General features: G+C 38.8%; 1 protein-coding gene across 2 annotated transcripts in view; it reads right to left on the reverse strand.

The window, feature by feature from the left end:
• Positions 1-19,114, reverse strand: part of LOC111150998 (lysine demethylase 5B) — an 88,904-nt gene that overhangs the window by 41,737 nt on the left and 28,053 nt on the right. Inside the window, exons 2-9 of one of the 2 annotated variants that reach the window (XM_022508684.1) lie at positions 17,417-17,494; positions 14,808-14,930; positions 13,915-14,085; positions 7,591-7,725; positions 5,698-5,794; positions 4,339-4,448; positions 1,552-1,710; positions 972-1,091 (exon numbers count right to left, since the gene is read on the reverse strand). In XM_022508684.1, coding sequence (XP_022364392.1) covers positions 972-1,091; positions 1,552-1,710; positions 4,339-4,448; positions 5,698-5,794; positions 7,591-7,725; positions 13,915-14,085; positions 14,808-14,930; positions 17,417-17,494 — 993 coding nt within the window. The remainder of the gene's footprint in view (positions 1-971; positions 1,092-1,551; positions 1,711-4,338; positions 4,449-5,697; positions 5,795-7,590; positions 7,726-13,914; positions 14,086-14,807; positions 14,931-17,416; positions 17,495-19,114) is intronic. The other variant, XM_022508685.1, reaches the window with a different exon arrangement.

Here is a 19,114-nt window from a genome sequence, read left to right on the forward strand (position 1 = left end):
AATATGAACAGAAAGAACAATTCCTTTGCAGCAGCCTGCAGCATTACAAAGAGCCACCAGACGGCGTGTCCAGGATCTGTTGTTAATCTGATGCAAATCTAGAGAAAGGTAACTTAAATGCCTTAAATGTGCGCACCACCAAGACCGGCTAAGCAAACATACCGGGACATCATACAATGTATGAGGCGTCAAAAGAACTGAAACTCAAATGGAGTATAACTTGAATTTATAAGCCCTTCAAGTAAGCAAACATTTTAAGTAACTAACAGCTTATGCTAGTGCTATCAGGGAAAAACAAGTTCACACACACATTGCTGGGTTCCCATAAATGATACAGCCGTTAAAGTGGGGAGGGCGGGAATGGATAAATATTCTTATCTGACCTCAGTAAGAACCCCAAGAAAATAATCCAACTAGAGAGATCTAGATGTGTGAAGTGTCTGCTACAGCACTTTGTTGGTAAGTGAGAAAAACACAGCTCAAGTGTCCAGCATTAGGGCAGAAAACCATTTAATTCTGCTGCACTCACTTGACAGAATGTTAAATGCTGAATAAAAGATGCTTATGCTTCTAAGAGCATAAATGAACTCATCCTAAAGTTTACAATACTAACTTACAACACAACAATATATAAATGTGTTCCCAATGCATAGTATGATGACTGGCACGTAAGAGTCATTCAATAAATTGTGAAATTTTCTTTAAGTTACATTTGTTGAACTGAAAGGATTCCTGATAATTTCCTTTATTAACATCCTGTTATTGCTACTGTATGATGTGTGTGGAAAAGACCACCTGTAGAGAAATCAAGTGAAAAATCAGAATGCATTTTAACATTTTAATTTTTAATATCATTTTTAATTTTAACACCATCAGACAAGTTAAAAATAAATGCCTAGTGAAATTGTCTTGATACACTTTTTTCTAACAGTTATTAAAATTCCAAATCAAAGCAGTATATATGTACATACATGGACCGGCATGTTGAAATAATCAGATTTGAATGCATCTGCCATTTCCCCAAAAGTACGGAGGGTATAGTCCCTGGCTGCTTGTTCAAAGCCAAATGCTTCTTGTGGCTTACTACACTCCTGCCAAAAATATAAAAGGTAAAAAAGAATATTTTTATTAATATACACATAGTTATATTTTATTTATATATTTGTTAAAAACAGATCAGTAAGATTACTTATGTAGTGTTTAAAATATAAAAAAAGTCTGGATGGATATACAACAAAATAACTTGTCTATCAACTGCGAAATCATACTCTCTTTTAAGTCATTTGGTCTAAGAATTTTTGCAAAGAACATGCAATGCTTTTTTAAATGAAAAAAAAAAAATTTAAGTGTAGTTAGAAAATTTTTTCTGCCTCTTCGCGCATTGCATAGATGTGGGACTCACTGCCAAGACCTCCTTCCTAGTCAGGTCCAGCCCACTCTTTATCATGAGGCTCACTGTTATCAACTGCTAAATCTAAAATCCAAAAGCAAACAAACAAAAAAATACTGTGAAGGAAATTTTCTAATACTATCTCTGCTATTAATTCTTACCTGAGCCAAACACTTAGGACACCTCCAGTCTCCCTTGGGAACATCATGGAGAGGGGGGATCAAGCAAAAGGTGTGGTAACTGTCGTCACACCCGTCACACAAAAGCAGCCGGTCTTCATCATTGCCACTGCCACATAAGAGGCAGACATATAGATCCACCTGCGGCAGTGCAAACAGGTACAGAACAAAAGAGCATGAGCTACATTTGATTTTGTGAAATTCTAAGAACAAAATGGATAGAGGCGTAATCAAGTATTCCCGTCCTTCAAATGAAAATGATTCACCTCCCATGAGAGGTATTTTAAATAAAAATGCTTCACCTTTTTTATAAGAGATATTTTATAATGCTTAATGCATTCCCAACACTAAAATCTAATGTCAGAACTTTTTCAGCTGTGTGTGTGTGTGTGTGTGTGTGTGTGTGTGTGTGTTTCTAAAGATTTCTCTGGGGCGCACAGGTGGCTCATTCATTTAGGCCTCTGCCTACAGCTCAAGTCATGATCCCAGGGTTCTGGGATCAAGCCCTTCATCGGGCTGGGCTTCCTGCTCAGTAGGGAGCCTGCTTCTCCCTCTCCCTGCTCTCCCCCTGCGTGTGCTGTCAAATAAATAAGTAAAATCTTAAAAAAATAAATAAATAAAATAAAGATTTTTTTATGTAGGGCACCTGGGTGGCTCAGTCAGTTAAGCGTCCAACTCTTGATTTTTAGCTCAGATCATGTTCTCAGATCTCATGCCCCTCTCCCTTTTTTTGAAAATAAATAAATAAATAAATAAATAAAATAAAATAAAATAAAATAAAATAAAAATAGATGTATTTGAGAGAGAGTATACATGGGAAAGGCAGAGGGAGAGAAGAGAAAATCCCCAGCAGACTCTGGCTGAGCAGGAAGCCAGAAGTGGGGATCCGTCCCACAGCCCATGAGATCATGACCTGAGCCAAAATCAAGAGTCAGACACTCAACCGACGATGCTGCCCAGGTACCCCTCAGCTGTGTGTTTTAAAGTTTATTACTAGGATATCTAGCTTCCAGTGGCTTAGAGAAAGCTAATCTTCTAGAAGAACAACATGTTCAGTAATAAATTATCAGCTTAACCAAAAACAGAATTTTAAAGAAAAAATTTCCATTTTGCCATGCTTAAAAGAAAAGAAAAATGTTTAAGTTCATTAACCACATTAAATTACTTTATATTGGGGTACCCAGGTGGCTCAGCGGGTTAAGCCTCTGCCTTCGCGTCAAGTCACGATTTCAGGGTCATGGGATCGAGCCCTGTATCGGGCTCTCTGCTCAGCAGGAAGCCTGCTTCCCACCCTGCCTCTGCCTGCCTCTCTGCCTACTTGTGATCTCTCTGTCAAATAAATAAATAAAATTAAAATTAAATAAATAAATAAATAAATAGGGTACCTGGGTGGCTCAATGGGTTAAAGCCTTTGCCTTCGGCTCAGGTCATGATTTTAGGGTCCTGGGATCGAGCCCCACATCAGGCTCTCTGCTCAGTAGAGAGCCTGCTTCCCCACCCTGCCCTCTCTGCTTGCCTCTCTGCCTACTTGTGATCTCTGTTAAATAAAATAAATAAATAAATCTTTAAAAAATAAATAAAAAAGTAAAAAAATGAATAAAATAAACCACTTTATATTCTAATTAAGGATTCATGGTTAAGAAGTTCCCCCAAACACAGTGATAAAAATACATAGTTATTATCTGTTAATGGACTGAGCCCCAAAATTCATATCTTGATGTATTTTTTTTTTCATATCTTGATGTTTTAACCCCCAGTACCTCAGAATGTGACTATATTTGGAACAGGGTCTTTAAAGAGGTTAAGATAAAATGAATTCATAATGAGTGGGCTCTAATTCAATATGACTAGTATTCAAGAAGAAATTAGGGCATAGACAGGTACAGAGGAAAGCCACGTGAAGACAGGGAGGAGACAACCATCTACAAGCCAAAGAGAGGGGCCTCAGAAAAAAAACCAACCCTCTAGACAACTTGATCTTAGACTTCCAGCCTCCAGAACCATGAGAAAATAAATTGTTGTTTAGGCCAGTTTGTGATACTTTGCTACGGCAGCCCCTAAAAACTAATACATCACCCAGTAATACGGAAAGCTAAGAATTCAACTAATCAGGGAATCTTCTCGGTCTTTCTGTTGTAGCAAATAAAAACCTGGATTCTGATCATTTTCTGATTGTATTTTTTTTTCTTTTAGTGGTAGGGTGGGAATGATATTTATGAATAGAAGAACACGTAATTAGAATAATTTCAAATTCCAAGATAAAAAGCACTGTTGTCAAGCTATTCACTGAGCTCTCAGAAGGGGCAGAGAAGAAGAAAAGCAACCAGATCCTCTGTAAAGTCCTCAAGCTTTAAGTTTCCATTTGAGTAAGTGGCTACCTAGTCCTTTAATTCTTGTTGGGTGCTCAAGTCCTATTCCCCCAACCCCTTTCCTTTTCTCTTCCTACCCTGTTGTAAAGTTGGAAAACATGAACCTGATTTCTGATCTAGCTCTCAGATCATCTGGACGTGATCTAGTGACTTAGGAACATTCCATATATAATCCAGCTCACATTATTTGTCTTTAAACTGCATGTACTCCAGAAAAATGGCTGTCAATGTCCCCCTCCCCCATATGTTACTATTATCTTCATAACGCATTTGTGTATTTCTTCGATTAAAAACTGATACTATAAATGGACATGAGAAGTTCTTTTAATTGTCACACTCTAAACTAGCAGTCCTAAGTAAGGCACAAAAGTGGTTAAAGTGTTTAAACATGTCAACTCACAGCATTGGTGGCTTTTTTAGATCGGCTCTTGGGTTTTTCCTTCTCGCTTTCTACAATGTATTCTTTCTTCTCAATGGTTTCTTGCTTGATGATGCCTTTCATTTCTTTCTCTGTAAGAGGCAATCCGAGTTAGAGCTTCATGTATTACACTTGACTCACCTTGTTCCCTCACCTCTCCCTCCCCCAAGCACACGCAGGACACAAACACAATTTCCTTGTTTCTTTTCAATGCAGGAGCAGCACCCAGTGTTACCATGTTCAAGGGCTAGGTGCTGATAACTTGTGATAAAATGAAAACTCTCACACCATTTAAATGTGGTAATAAATATGGATATGGGTACTTCTGGAGATGTTGCTCAGGTCTGTAGGCTTTTAATAACTTAAGAGCTGAAGATACAGTCTTCTTAATATGTACCAACATATATTATACTGACATATATACTTAGCATGACATATATTGATGAAAGCAGGTTCCTCCTGACCTTAACTGTACCTCCTCCACATTACAGAGTATCCCTCCATAACCTATGACTACTTACTACCCCAATATCCTGGTTCCAAAGACTGACAATTTCAGCTATAAAAGTTAACTATCGATTAATGAACTATCCTATCATAGGTAGGTGCTGTGCTAAATGCTATCCGTAGATTACCTTTTGCAACAAATCCATTTCAAAGACAAGAAAACGGACATTAAAAGAAATCAAGAAATATCTACAGTCATACAACTTGTTAGTGGTTAGGCCAGGATTCAGATTCAGATCTGTATTTTTAAAAATCCATCTACTTTCCACTACAATGTACAGCCTTTCCACTAAATTCACCAATCACTAAGCAGCAGCAATTTTACTAACTTCTTCATTTGTATGTGCCTGCCCATATAGGGTTGAGGACTTCTCTTTTAGAGTCCTGAACTTACCTCTCAGTGAGTAACATCAAGCAATGGCCAGCTAAGCAATTATCAACTAAAATTCAGATTTAAAAACCATGTCTGCCTGCCATGCCTGAAATAAACTTATCAGATATCCAGTCAAAGGCACCTATGCTACGCATAAATCACTTTCTTCAACGAATGCCATTTAACCTAATTCCAAAGTAGCAATTAGTGACAGCTGAGAAACTCAGTCATATTTCTAATATGCAGATCTGTTTACTTCTACTGGTCACTATGAGAACTGGGACATTAACGTACTAAGATTTTATTTCAAGACCCAACCCACTGACTAGTATTCAACAGTTGTTGTAATGTTTTCTTAAAAAATGAATACTTATTTTAACTAATTTACTTTTTTTTTTTTTTTTTTTTTTTACTAATTTACTTTTTACTCTCCTTTCCTACTCGTGGATAAACTTTCTTACCATTTTCACATTTTGGAGTTGGACAGCCCATTCGTCGTCTCAGGTTATGAGTTCTGGCTTCTGCTGTCTCTTCTGGTTCTATTTTAATATTCATGGCCTTTAAAAAAGTTGTCATATACATAAATATTTCCTTTTAAAAAATAAATCTTCTAAAATCCAAGTGAAATCTCCAGGTGACTATAATCTTATAAACAGACATTCAAAACATGCTTCTCTCTCCCCACAGAGGTGTGATGTACCCTTAAAATTACTATTATTTAAGGAAAGGAAAAATCTAGTAAGTTAGAAGAGTATCTACACTTTGACAGGTCAGAAAAAAATAGGGAAAGAAAAAAATAGAGAAGAATCAAAGGATCAGGAACAAATTCAGGGGAGTATCATTACCCCACTGGGATCAGCTCTGATTTTCCGCCTAGAAGCTTCCCAGTTCTTATCTACTCACCTTATGCTTGATTCAGTCATCACTAAGCCAAATCCTTACTAGTTATATAAATATCATATAATTTCATTAGCCTTGAAAAGTTTGCTGGCTTCTTCCAAAGTTGGCTCGCATTTACAGAAAACTCGGCTTCCGTAATAATTTTCTATTAATTCTTCTGTTAAAGCGTTAACACAGGCTACTCTTCTAACATCACTAAAGTATTAAGGATTCCCCTATCATTAAGTCAGTCTAAATTTCCAATGTTTCCCAAAGTGGTAATACTTACTAATAAAGCAAAACAACTTTTGTGAAGTTTGCAATACTACACTTGATCATTTTTGCCCGTGTTCATTCGTATGTACTCAGGGTGTCCACTGCTGACCAAATCCCTCCCAGGGTGCTATTATCACCCTCTGCATCTCTCATCAAGGCAAACCTAGGCACCCACAGCACTAGGGCATGTCTTCTACATTTAATGATCAAGACGTGCTCAAACAAGAATATTTTAGACTAATGAAATATAAGCAGGTTTATGGGCTTCAAATTACCATATTTTCCTATTCTGAGGCAATCTTAATTCAGAAAAATGGAGTTACTAAATTTTTTCCTATCTCTAACTTACCTAAGTTAAAAATAATCCCCTTATTTATATCCATTTCTTCAGGAAACAAAATAGGTATTTTCTTTTTCCCTTTTTTTTTCCCATCTTGACCAATAATTACTAATGACCGACTGATTTAAATAACTGATTAATGCAACAAGGCTTCCCAGTTCTAAGATGTTCCTAATACATTATCACTGATTCCTAACATTTACATGTCCAATTAAGGTAGGCAAAACCCCCAAACCTTCACACCTCTGTACAGAAATAAGGTAACCAGCAAAATACACCTTTCAAAGCAGAAAAATCTTGACGCAAATTGGCTTTCTTATCCGTTCATTCCTCCTGATCATCCCTCATGTTCTTTCATCTTATATATTCAAAGCCTCCACCCCCATGCTGCCTAATTATTTCCTGTATTAGCTTAAGTGTCTCCCATAGATTCCATACTCCTTTTCGGGAAGCCTGAGAAAAACAGTTTCCACTATCCTCTAACCTCTCTGGTTCAAGAAAAAAGGCAAGTTTCCAGTTCTCTATTCCCTAGCCTCAAACCTCAATAAACACTGCCTAATTTCATCACAGTAACAGGCAAAGCAAACACCATCACAATGAATGCCTATTCCTCCAAACTCTGTCAATAAAGCAGCTGTCTGTTCAGGCAGCAGAAACCTAGTAAGAGCTCTTCAATCCCTTATCGCTTTGACAGTACAGTCTCCCCAAGTGTAAAAGCTAGAATACAAACAGCATCCTTCTCTGAGGTTAACAAGGTTCAAAACTATGAAGAGCACATGCATGAGAGAAATCCAGGGTCAGACAGACATTGGTACAAGGGCTCAAGAATTCTGTCTGATCAACCTCATGAGGCTCTCACCTCTGCTCTCATGCGTTTTGCTCGTCGGGCTGGGGGGCATGTTTCTGAGGGCTGCACAGACTGCCTCTGGGGAATATCATGAGGTTTGTACTCCTTGTCCTTTGTGTCTGTGCTCAGGTTTGGCTTCTGCAGACACTAGAAATAAAACACAATTTATTAATGAATTTCCCCTCCTTTTTAAAGAATTTCAATGTATTTTTGCAAGGTATATTTTATAGTTGTTTGCATAGATACATAAAAAGTCTGTAATTTTTAAGATCTAAATAAACACAAGTCTGCAGTTACCAATCATATACACACACACACACGTAAGAGTTTAAAAAAAAATTTAGTAGGTGAATGGTGTTGCTTTAACTCATTTAACTGCTCATGACATCAGGTTATACCAGGCCACAGCAGGCTCAAGGCATCCCAATGAACCACTCGCCATTATCCGTGCTTGCAACTGTCAATTAATAGAAGGCTCAAACTGTTAGACAGGCTTCTTATGAGTTTCCAAAATAACTTTCCATATTAAGAATATTCGATTTTTGGGACGCCTGGGTGGCTCAGTTGGTTAAGCAGCTGCCTTCGGCTCAGGTCATGATCCCAGCATCCTGGGATCGAGTCCCACATCGGGCTCCTTGCTCGTCAGGGAGCCTGCTTCTCCCTCTGCCTCTGCCTGCCATTCTGTCTGCCTGTGCTCGCTCTCTCTCCCTCTCTCTCTCTGACAAATAAATAAATAAAAAATCTTTAAAAAAAAAAAAAAAAGAATATTCGATTTTTTATAGTGTTTAGAGTCATAAAATATGGAACCCAATAGATTTTCTACATTTTAGAATCCTGCAGTTTCAAATATAACTAACAATGTTGTGATCAAAGATATCATCTGAACTGAAAAAACAGGTAATAAGACTGAAATGTTCTCCCTTAGTAGTTTTACTTACTTCAACATATTCCTACAAGGTCTAACTCCCAAGACAAAGGCTAATAGGGAGCCCACAGCAATAACTTCTGGCTCTGATCAGACAAGAGTTTCTTCTTGCTTTGATTATTTTTTAGTTTGTTTCTAAACTTGCTGATAGAGGGTACTTAATGCCAACACAACAAAACACAGTAACATCAAAATATTACCATGGAATCTAATACGAATTTCAAGTAACACTCCTTTGTAATAGGACACAAGTATCCTTGTATCACAAGAAGCACTTTTTAAAAAGCAGGTTCCAAATTGTTACCACTTTAGGTATATCATCTATGCTAGAGTAAGACACAGTAAATTAATACTCTTCTAGAACTCCTGGCTCTACGGGTACCATTACTACTATACAGTCTCACTATTGGCTCCTTCCTCCTAACATTTGCAGAAAGAATTCCGAGAAAGGTGGGAAATACAAGAATAACAAAAGCTGGGGCGCCTGGGTGGCTCAGTGGGTTAAAGCCTCTGCCTTCAGCTCAGGTCAGGATCCCAGGGTCCTGAGATCGAGCCCCACATCAGGCTCTCTGCTCTGCGGGGGATCCTGCTTCCTCCTCTCTCTCTGCCCGCCTCTCTGCCTACTTGTGATCTCTGTCTGTCAAATAAATAAATAAAATCTTTTAAAAAAAAATAGCAAAAGATAAGTAATCATCTAACAAAACCTATTTCTAACATTTTAAAAATATAATACACTATAAAAAAGCTGATACAGATTTCTCGATATTCCAAACAAGTAAATAATCTACCACAGATACAACAAACATATATATATGTGTGTGTGTATATATATACATGTGTATATGTGTGTGTGTGTGTGTGTGTGTATGAATGCTCATTTTAATTAAACTCGTATATTGATTTGTCTGGAAATGTTAACAAAATTAGTATGGAATACCACCCTCCATTCCATAGTAAGTTCTCAAATTAAGTTCTTAAGAGTATTTTTTTTTAAGATTTTATTTATTTATTTGACAGAGATCACAAGTAGGCAGAGAGGCAGGCAGAGAGAGAGGAGGAAGCAGGCTCCCCGCTGAGCAGAGAACCCCATGCGGGGTTTGATCCCAGAACCCTGGGATCATGACTTGAGATGAAGGCAGAGGCTTTAACCCACTGAGCCACCCAGGCGCCCCACTTAAGAGTATATTTAATGAAAGCATACAGATGGGAATAAAACCTATCATCTAAATTAACCTCTTTTATGTATTTTATAAACTTTCTATGTGATACCTAACAGTATGTGTGATCATGCAGGTAACAAACTGAACTGAATCAAGGAACTTTTATAAAGTAGATGGTCAGATATTCAGAGATTAGGAGCACCTGGGTGGCTCAGCTGGCTAAGCATCCGAGTCTTGATTTCAGCTCAGGTCATGACCTCAGGGTCCTGAGATCGAGCCCCATGTAGGGCTCCACACTCAGCAGGGAATCTGTTTCTCTCCCTCTCTCCTTCCCCACTCACATGCTCTCTCTCTCCCTAAAATAAATAAATCTTTTTTTTTAAAGGAAATTAAGAGATTATATATGTGGTCCCTATCTCTCACAAAGTCTATATAGTTCCATAAACGATGGTCTGCTTTGTTCTATAAGGACTTTAGAGATTGAGAGCCTTATTATTTTTTTAAGGTTTTATTTTTATATATTTTATAAGACTTGCTTGACAGAGAGAGCACAAGCAGGGGAAACAGGAGGCAGAGGGAGAGGAGAAGCAGACCTAAGCCGAAGGCAGGCACTCAACTCAGCCAACTGAGCCACTGAGGTATCCCTTTTAAAGATTTTATTTAGTTGAGAGAGTGAGTGAGCAAGAAAGAGCACAAGCTAGGGGAGGGGCACAGGAAGAGGGACAAGCAGACTCCCGGCTGAGCAGGGAGTCATAGATGGGACTCGATTCCAGGACCCGGGGATCATACCTGAGCTGAAGGCAGATGCTTAACCGACAGAGCCATCCAGGTACCCAAAGAGTTTTATTATTTTGTTCCAAACCACAATTCCCAACACACAACTGATGTGTCTGCTCTGTATCCATTGCTAGTACATCAGACTAATTTTAACCTTTGAGAAAGTGGGACTGAGAGGTGACTGATACCACAGCATGAGGACACCATGCTACAGAGACAGAGACATTTAGAAAACACAGAAATACAAGAGGGGCACCCGGGTGGCACAGTCAGTTCAACATCCAACTCTTGCTTTTGGCTCAGGTTGTGATCTCAGGGTCGCGAGATCAAGCCTGGCATTGGGCTCCATGCTCAGGGCAGAGTCATAGAGTTTCTCCTTCCTTCTCCCTCTCTAAAATAAATAAGCCTTGAAAGGAAGAAAGAAAGAAAGAGGAAAGGAAAGGAAAAAAAAGAAAATGAAAATAAAAATGAGAAACAGAAGAAAACACAGGATTACAGGAGTGGAGCCTCCATGCCACTGTACCAGTACATCTCTACTCAACTTTTCATTAAGTTTCCCAAAACTTGCTCTCGGCTTCGGTTCACCCTTTTGCAACAATTCCTTCGTTGGGCGTAATTTTTTTCTCTTAATATTAAGCCTTTTTTTTTTTAGAGAAGTTTTAGGTTTATAGCATAGTTGAGATGAAGGTGGAGATTTACTATACACCCTGCGCCCCCCCCACGCACAGCCTCCCCCACGGTTGCCACCCCCACCAGAGTAGTGGTACATTTCTTACAAGTGATGAACCTACGAAGTCCATAAGTGACATTAGGGTTCACTTGTGGTGTACATTCTATAGGTTTGGACAAATGTATAATGCCATGGAGGATATCTTTACTGCTCTAACAATCCTCTGGGCTCTGAGTATTCCCCCACCCCTGCCCTCCCTCTTGCCCCAAAACCCCTGGCGACCACTGATCTTTTCACTGTTTCTATAGTTTTGCCTTTTCTAGAATACTATGTTTGGAATCACACAGTATGTGTAGTCTTCTCATGTTGGTTCATTCACTTAGTGATATATATTTAAGGCTCCTCTCCTTGTCTTATCATGGCTTGAGATCTCTTTTTTTCTTTTCTTTTTTTTTTTTTTTTTTTTTTTACATCTCCTTTTAATGCCTAATAATATAATACTCCATCGTCTGGATACACCATCATTCATTTATCCACTTACCTACTGAAGGACAGGCTGGTTGCATTCAACTCTTGGCACTTAAGAGTAATAAAGTTGCTAAAACACATCTGTATGCAGGTTTTGTGTGGACATAAGTTTTCAACTCCTTTTTGTAAATACCAAAGAACATGACTGCTGGACTGTACGGTAACAGAGTATGTTTAGTTTTCTAAGAAATGGCCAAGTGTCTTCCAGAATGGCTGTGTCATTTTAACATTCCAGCCAGCAATGAATGAAAACTTCTGTTGTCCTTGCCAGCCTTTGTGCTGTCAGTGTTCTGAATTTGGCCATTCTAATAGGTGTGTTGTGCTATTGCTTTCTCCATTCTTTTAAAATATATGTATTCTATTTATCCTTTTTCTAAGGGTTATTTTCAAAAATCAGAAATGAGCCAAAAATTAGGTACAAAAACTGGCCATCGAGGTATAATATAACATTCAATAATAGAGAAATCAAGTCTAGCTACAAAAATGGAATGCCAGAGTCATTCAACTAGACTTTCAAAAATATTCAAGGACATGGCAAATGCTCATGATATATTAAGCAGAGGAAAAGCAGATTATAATATTGTAAATGAAGAATACAATCCCAGTGTGTATATATATGCATAAAAAGAGCCTTAAAAGAAAAAACAGGTGAAAGGATTAAAGAGTGATTTTATTTTCATCGCACTTTCCTTTGTTTTTAAGTTTTCTGCAATGAACACCTTTCAGTGCCTAGAACATACTTGGCACACAACGGGCCCTTCAATAAGTATTTATCTGTGTTGTAAACGTAATGTTTGTAAAAAGTATCTTTAAATACCCACTCCCCTTCAAACGACAATTGAATAAATGCTTACATTCTTTTCAACTATGAAACTTACACTACCTAAGTTTACAGATATTCTTAAAATGTTGCCAACCCATAAAGCAGGCAGACTCTTTCCTCTTACTCATTGTGACTTCCACACTGAAACGGAAAGGTTATGAAGGAGAAAATCTACTGTAGGCAACTGTATATAGAGCTGACTATAAAACAGAGACTTATAGATTCCAAATACAACATTCTAAATAATTTCATCCCTGGGTTCATTAAACATTCACATGTATATATTTAAAAATGACAACTTTCTGAATATCAGACTGATCATGTTCTTCTAAGCTGAAAAGAAAGCTCTCCTGGAATCGAGAAGGGAGAAAGGAAAGAAAAATGCAATGCTATAAAAATCTATAGGATTTGAGCATTACAGATGGTACATCTCTAATATCAAGACAGAGTTCTGATTAGTAGTTTACCCTCTGAAACTATGTTATTAACTTTCTAACTTCACTACAGCACAGTAACAATTCTTAAAATTACAGGGCTTACAGCTCTTGCCTTAGAATAACTCAAAGGGTATAAACGGATTATGACATTACTCTTTCCATCAGTGTCTTGAAATAAGTAGGAATATTTTATAATACAGTTATACTTTAATTACAACAAAAAGTTCCTATTTGAGTAAGCTGGCAGATATCATCTTTGTAAGAACAAACATGGCTACCCAGGAACTATTAGAAGAAGGATCCATTAGCTATCTAGCCATTATTAAGTCCCCTACCTTTTACCCCCATCAGCATTGTATCTGAAAATCTCCTTGGAGATTTCAGCTGGCCAGAGAACAGGTAGGCAAGTTATTTCACAGGTCGTACTTTCATGTGACAATTAGGAATATGATCGCCAACGTACGTGAATGCAAAAGCATGAACCATAACAAAGTAATAATCAACCTGTCATAAGGAAGACGGCAGTTTTCGTGAAGTTAAACACAGACTTCAGCCTCGGACAGCAAAAGGCTATTTCCTCCACAAATATATTCGTTCCAGAAACAAACTTCTAAGTATGGCTGCTCTCAAAACAGAACAACACAAACACTGGAAGAAAAATTCACAAAACAAAATCTTCTCAACAATTCAAAAAAAAAAGTCTTCCACAGAGAATTAATTAAGGCCTCTTCATTCACCCTGAAAGACAACATACCAATAAGCTGTGAAATAAAACAGGTTAAAGTTGGGGTGCCTGGGTGGCTCAGTGGGTTAGGCCTCTGCCTTTGGCTCAGGTCATGATCTCAGGGTCGTGGAATGGAGCCCCGCGTCGGGCTCTCTGCTCAGCAGGGAGCCTGCATCCCCATCTCTCTCTGCCTGCCTTTCTGCCTACTTGTGATCTTTCTCTCTGTCAAATAAATAAAATCTTTAAAACAAAACAAAAAAACCACCAGGTTAAAGTTGACCTGAATACTCACCCTCAAACTGTCTCCTGACAGGAACAAGTTGTAGGGATTGAGGATGCGTTCATAATGCCCTCTGATATGGGACCCCACAGCTTTGCCAGGAGCAAATCCCATCTTGGTGGCAATTTTGGTCCATTTTCTATCCTTGCAAACAACTGTAAATCCACCTTCTTCTGCAACTAACTGTTAACAGCAAAAGAAATCAGAAATGTCTATATAGAAATCACTTCTAATTCCCTCTTACCTAGGTACAACTCCAAGAACAGAATGTTCTTGGCTGTGGTAATTTTTAAAAATACATTTCCCAAGTCAGATGAAAATATATATGCATTACTTATTTCAAGCTAGAAAATTAGAAGATCACTTTTGACAATACAGTCCATAAACATTTTGTACCCCCAAAAGCTACTTCTCAGCTCCCCAGAGCAGTCAAGATTTTCTGGGAGGAAGAATTAGACCAACAATTAAATCCGTAACAAAGAACAAATCCTTGGTCTAACGCAGTGACCTTCAAAAATCTCCATAAACTAAGGAGTGGGAGAGATGGCACCATTTTGGGGAAAAAAACGTAGGCTTTACGCTAAAGTAAACCTGAATTTCAGGTATCAGCCTTTAGAGCTCGGTCAATTTTCTCCCTAAGCCCCAGTTGTTTTAGCTATAATAAAACAGAAAGGAGTATCTTACAGAAATATTGTTAAGTTTTAAAATGATACCCACAAAAGGTAGCAGCAAAATATTTCACGAGGCTTTCAGACCTGACAAATAGAGCCTAATTATCACTCAAGTGAATGGAGAATTTCATTTTACATTTCAAACAATAACTTTTTTTTTTTTAAGATTAGGAAGATCAAATTTATGCTGGCAGAAAAGCACTAAAATGAGGGAGATGGCCGTTGGCCTCTTACCTTATTGAGCTGAAACAAGTCCAAGATCTTCCTCTCCACATGTGGAATTTTCAGAGTACTTCCCTGTAACTCCCAGTACTTTGCAATCTGGTCCAAGAAATTCAGTTTTACTCGAGTTTGAGCCTAAATGACAAAGAAATGAATTTTAATCTCACCTAGCTTATTTTAAAAATCCTGTGTGTGGTATTTTCACTCTTAGAATATTTAAGTGAGGTGTGCCTGGGTGGCACCGTGGGTTGAGCATCTAACTTTTCCTTTCGGCTCAGGTCATTTCAGGGTACTGAGACTGAACCCACATGGCGCTCTGTGCTCAGTGCAGAGACTGCTTGAATTCTCTCCCTCTGCGCCCCCACTCATGCTCTTTCTCTCTCTAAAATAAAAAAATCTTTAAAAAAAAAAAAGATATTTAAGTGAAGAAGTATCACTCCTAAATCCAATAGAGAAATTGCAAAAAAATATACAAAATAAAGATGGTTGAATAATTATACATTAACTCAACAAAAATTTAATTCAGTGCCTACCATGTGTAAGCAAAGAGTTAAACAAAGTAAGCCTCCCTTAAGTAGGCACTCTGAAAAGGGCTTCACTTATAGAGGACTTGAGCACAATTTTGTTATTGGTTAAAATTATATGACAAATAAGTTTCTATATGCCCCTCTAGGTCTTTTTACAATTCGGGTATTTTATGAGACTTGACACACTGCCCACTGCGCTAAGGAGGCATCTTAATTGGGGTATTTTGAAGGTCTGTTCTTTCCAAGCACAAATTTTCTTATTTTCTCAAACACAAATCTAAAAACAGATTTTACAACAGTGATTCCGTATCAATTTTATGAGTCCTGATAAGGTAACAGAAAACTAGGAGACACTTTTTTTTTTAAGATTTATTTATTTATTTGACAGAGAAATGACAAGTAGGCAGATGTAGGCAGAGAGGCAAGCAGAGAGAGAGGGAGAAGCATGCTCCCTGTTGAGCAGAGAGCCTGATGTGGGGCTCAATCCCAGAACCCTGAGATCATGACCTGAGCTGAAGGCAACTGCTTAACCAACTGAGCCACCAGGCGCCCCAAGGAGACACTTTTTTTTGTTTGTTTGTTTTTAAAGATTTTATTTATTTATTTGACAGACAGAGATCACAAGTAGGCAGAGAGGCAGGCAGAGAGAGAGGAGGAAGCAGGCTCCCTGCCGAGCAGAGAGCCCAACTGTGGGGCTCGATCCCAGGATCCTGGAATCATGACCTGAGCCGAAGGCAGAGGCTTTACCCCAAGCCACCCAGGCGCCCCCACACTTTTTTTTTTTTTTAATTAAAAAAAAAAAAAAATGTTTTTCTTAAAGATTTTATTTGTCAGAGAGAGAGAGAGAGAGAGCAAGCGCACAAGCAGGGGGAGCGGCAGGCAGAGGGAGAAGCAGGCTCCCCGCGGAGCAAGGGGCCTGATGTGGGACTCCATCACAGGACCCTGGGATCATGACCTGGGCTGAAAGCAGACCCTTAACCGACTGAGCCACCAAGGTGCCCCAGGAGACACTTTCTTAATTAAATGTTATTCCTTTTATTACTGTTGTCTGTAATTCATTAAAAAAATTTTTTTTGTCATTTTTCTTTCCCCTCTTTGAAAATTAACTTTAAGTCAGACAGTTTTAGGAGTTTTATCTTGCTCAAGGGCAAAACTGAGATGAATGTTCAGATGTTCCCAAACACAGTCCAAGACCTCAAAGTTAGTACCCTTTTTGTATCTTTGGAGCTCAACTTAAAAATACAGACACTAGATTCTACTACCACCAAATCCATGCTACTACTACAGGATCCCAATGAACATGTGCTCCATTTAAGTTAAAAAGGTTTGGTTTTTCTAATAAAAAAGCAAAACATGATTCAATGTTAAAATCAGATTAGAAGGCACCTGGATGGCTCAGTTGGTTGGGCGGCTGCCTTCGGCTCGGGTCATGATCCCAGGGTTTCAAGATCGAGTCCGGCATTGGGCTCCCGGCTCCACAGGGAGTCTGTTTCTCCCTCTGACCTACCCCCCTTCATGCTCTCTCTCACTGTCCCTCTCTCAAATAAATAAATAAAAATCTTTAAAAAAAAATCAGATTAGAAAAAGGTTGATGTAAACATTATTTCAGGGTTATCAACACGCAACTCTCATTCACCCTGTACTTTAGGGTTTCAGTAGCAAAGAAATTGAACAAACATCATCTCTTCTCTAGAGAATACCCAAGTAAGTATTCCTCACCCCTTCTTAGGAAATTAAAGTGTGTTATTAAGTCTAAGTAAAAATGTGTATTTGGAAGAAAATTAGAGCTGGAAATCTTTTCCATTAGATGGTTCTCAAAGTACATTCCTTTCAAAATCTAAATTCTTGTGGCTGTCACCTAAACTTAGAAAGATGTGTATGAATTAAGAGGCCAACAATGATTGACTACAATTGGTGTTTTTAATGAAATCTTGATTGCTACGAGGGCCTTACCCTTACTGCCATTTGTTTTACCACGATTATCAATAATTGGCCATAATTTAGCTTCACTAAAACCACTAGATTTGTGACAGAGATTCCTCAAAGAAAGTCCCTCTGGTATACAGTCCACCAGAACAACAGTTAAGATATTACCTCCAATTCATTCAGCCTCTGGATACGTGGAGTAAAATGAAGTTTGTCAACATCACACGCAAATGGCGGCTGCCAATCCTAAGGGAGAAGCAAACGCTTTGATTAGAAGAATTTATAATTCTGACATTTTAAAAAAATTCTGTTAAAACCCCAGGTGGGTAAAACACACTATCTCTAACCAGTTAAATAAAATAGAACATGGATAATAGTTAACCTTTTTTCCACCAGAACAGCAGAATATGTATGATTACCCTTCCCCATACAAATGATGCAGCTTGCGCACACGCCTCTTCACACCTTTCAAATGAGTAGTTACTGAACTGCAAGTTGTTGAAAAACCCCTGCCTTTCAAGTTTTTTTTTTTTTTTTAAGATTTTATTTATTTATTTGACAGACAGAGATCACAAGTAGGCAGAGAGGCAGGCAGAGAGAGGAAGGGAAGCAGTCTCCCCGCTGAGCAGAGAGCCCGATGCGGGGCTCGATCCCAGGACCCCGGGATCATGACCTGAGCCGAAGGCAGAGGCTTTAACCCACTGAGCCACCCAGGGGCCCCGTGAATAAACTTGAAAGGGGGGCGCCCTGCCTTTCAAGTTTATTCACGGGGCCCCTGGGTGGCTCAGTCCTTAAGCGGCTGCCTGCAGCTTGGGTCATGATCCCAGAGTCCTGGGATCAAGTCCTGCAATGAGCCCCGCATCAGGCTCCCTACTTGATGGGAAGCCTGCTTCCCCCTCTCCCACTTCCCCTGCTTGTGTTCCCTCTCTCGCTGTGTCTCTCTCTGTCAAACAAATAAATTAAAGACAAAAAAAGACAAATAAGTATTTTTAAAAAGTAAATAAATAAAATAAAGGTCATTTATTTTTAGTAATCTCTACACCCAACAGACGGCTCCAACTCACCACCCCAAGATCAAGAATCACATGCTCTTCGGACTGAGCCAGACAGGAGCCCCCCGCAAAAATCACTGACTTTGAAAGAATCAAAATTCCTCTATTCCATAAAGGTTATCTTTTTACAAAATAGCTGTATTAACGTCAAAACATCCATAAACTAAATTTTTATATGTAATTTCTTAGTTACCTTAACTTTTATTATAAAATTAAAGTTAAGTTTGGGGGTGGTGGTGAAGACTGCCATGCAAGACTAATTTTAAAGAATCGTCCTTAACATATCTACTGCTACAGATTCTTAGAAGAACTGCTGTCATGAGGAAATAATCAGACAAGGAAAAGTATTATGCTACCTGTAAGTAGAGAAAACTGCAAACAACTTAAATGTCCACAGTAGAATACTTAAAGGAATAAAAATTATGCTGTATTAATGGGGTGCCTGGGTGGCGCAGTTGGTTAAGCAGCTGCCTTCGGCTCAGGTCACGATCTCAGTAGTCCCACATCTGGCTCCTTGCTCCCTCTCCCTCGGCCTGCTGCTCCCCCTGCTTGTGTTCCCACATGCGTGCGCTCGCTCTCTCTCTCTCTCTCTCTCTCTCTTTCTCTCATAAATAAATAAATAAATCTTTAAAAAGAAAAATTATGGGGCACCTGGGTGGCTCAGTGGGTTGTGTCTCTGCTTTCGGCTCAGGTCATGATCTCGGGGTCCTGGGATCAAGTCCCACATTGGGCTCTCTGCTTGGCAGGGAGCCTGCCTCCCCCCCTCACTCTCTGCCTGCCTCTCTCTGTCTACTTGTGATCTCTGTCAAATAAA

Source organism: Enhydra lutris, unplaced genomic scaffold, assembly GCF_002288905.1.
Source record: "Enhydra lutris kenyoni isolate GAN:26980312 unplaced genomic scaffold, ASM228890v2 scaffoldscaffold25, whole genome shotgun sequence".
In the NCBI taxonomy this organism is placed as follows: domain Eukaryota; kingdom Metazoa; phylum Chordata; class Mammalia; order Carnivora; family Mustelidae; genus Enhydra; species Enhydra lutris.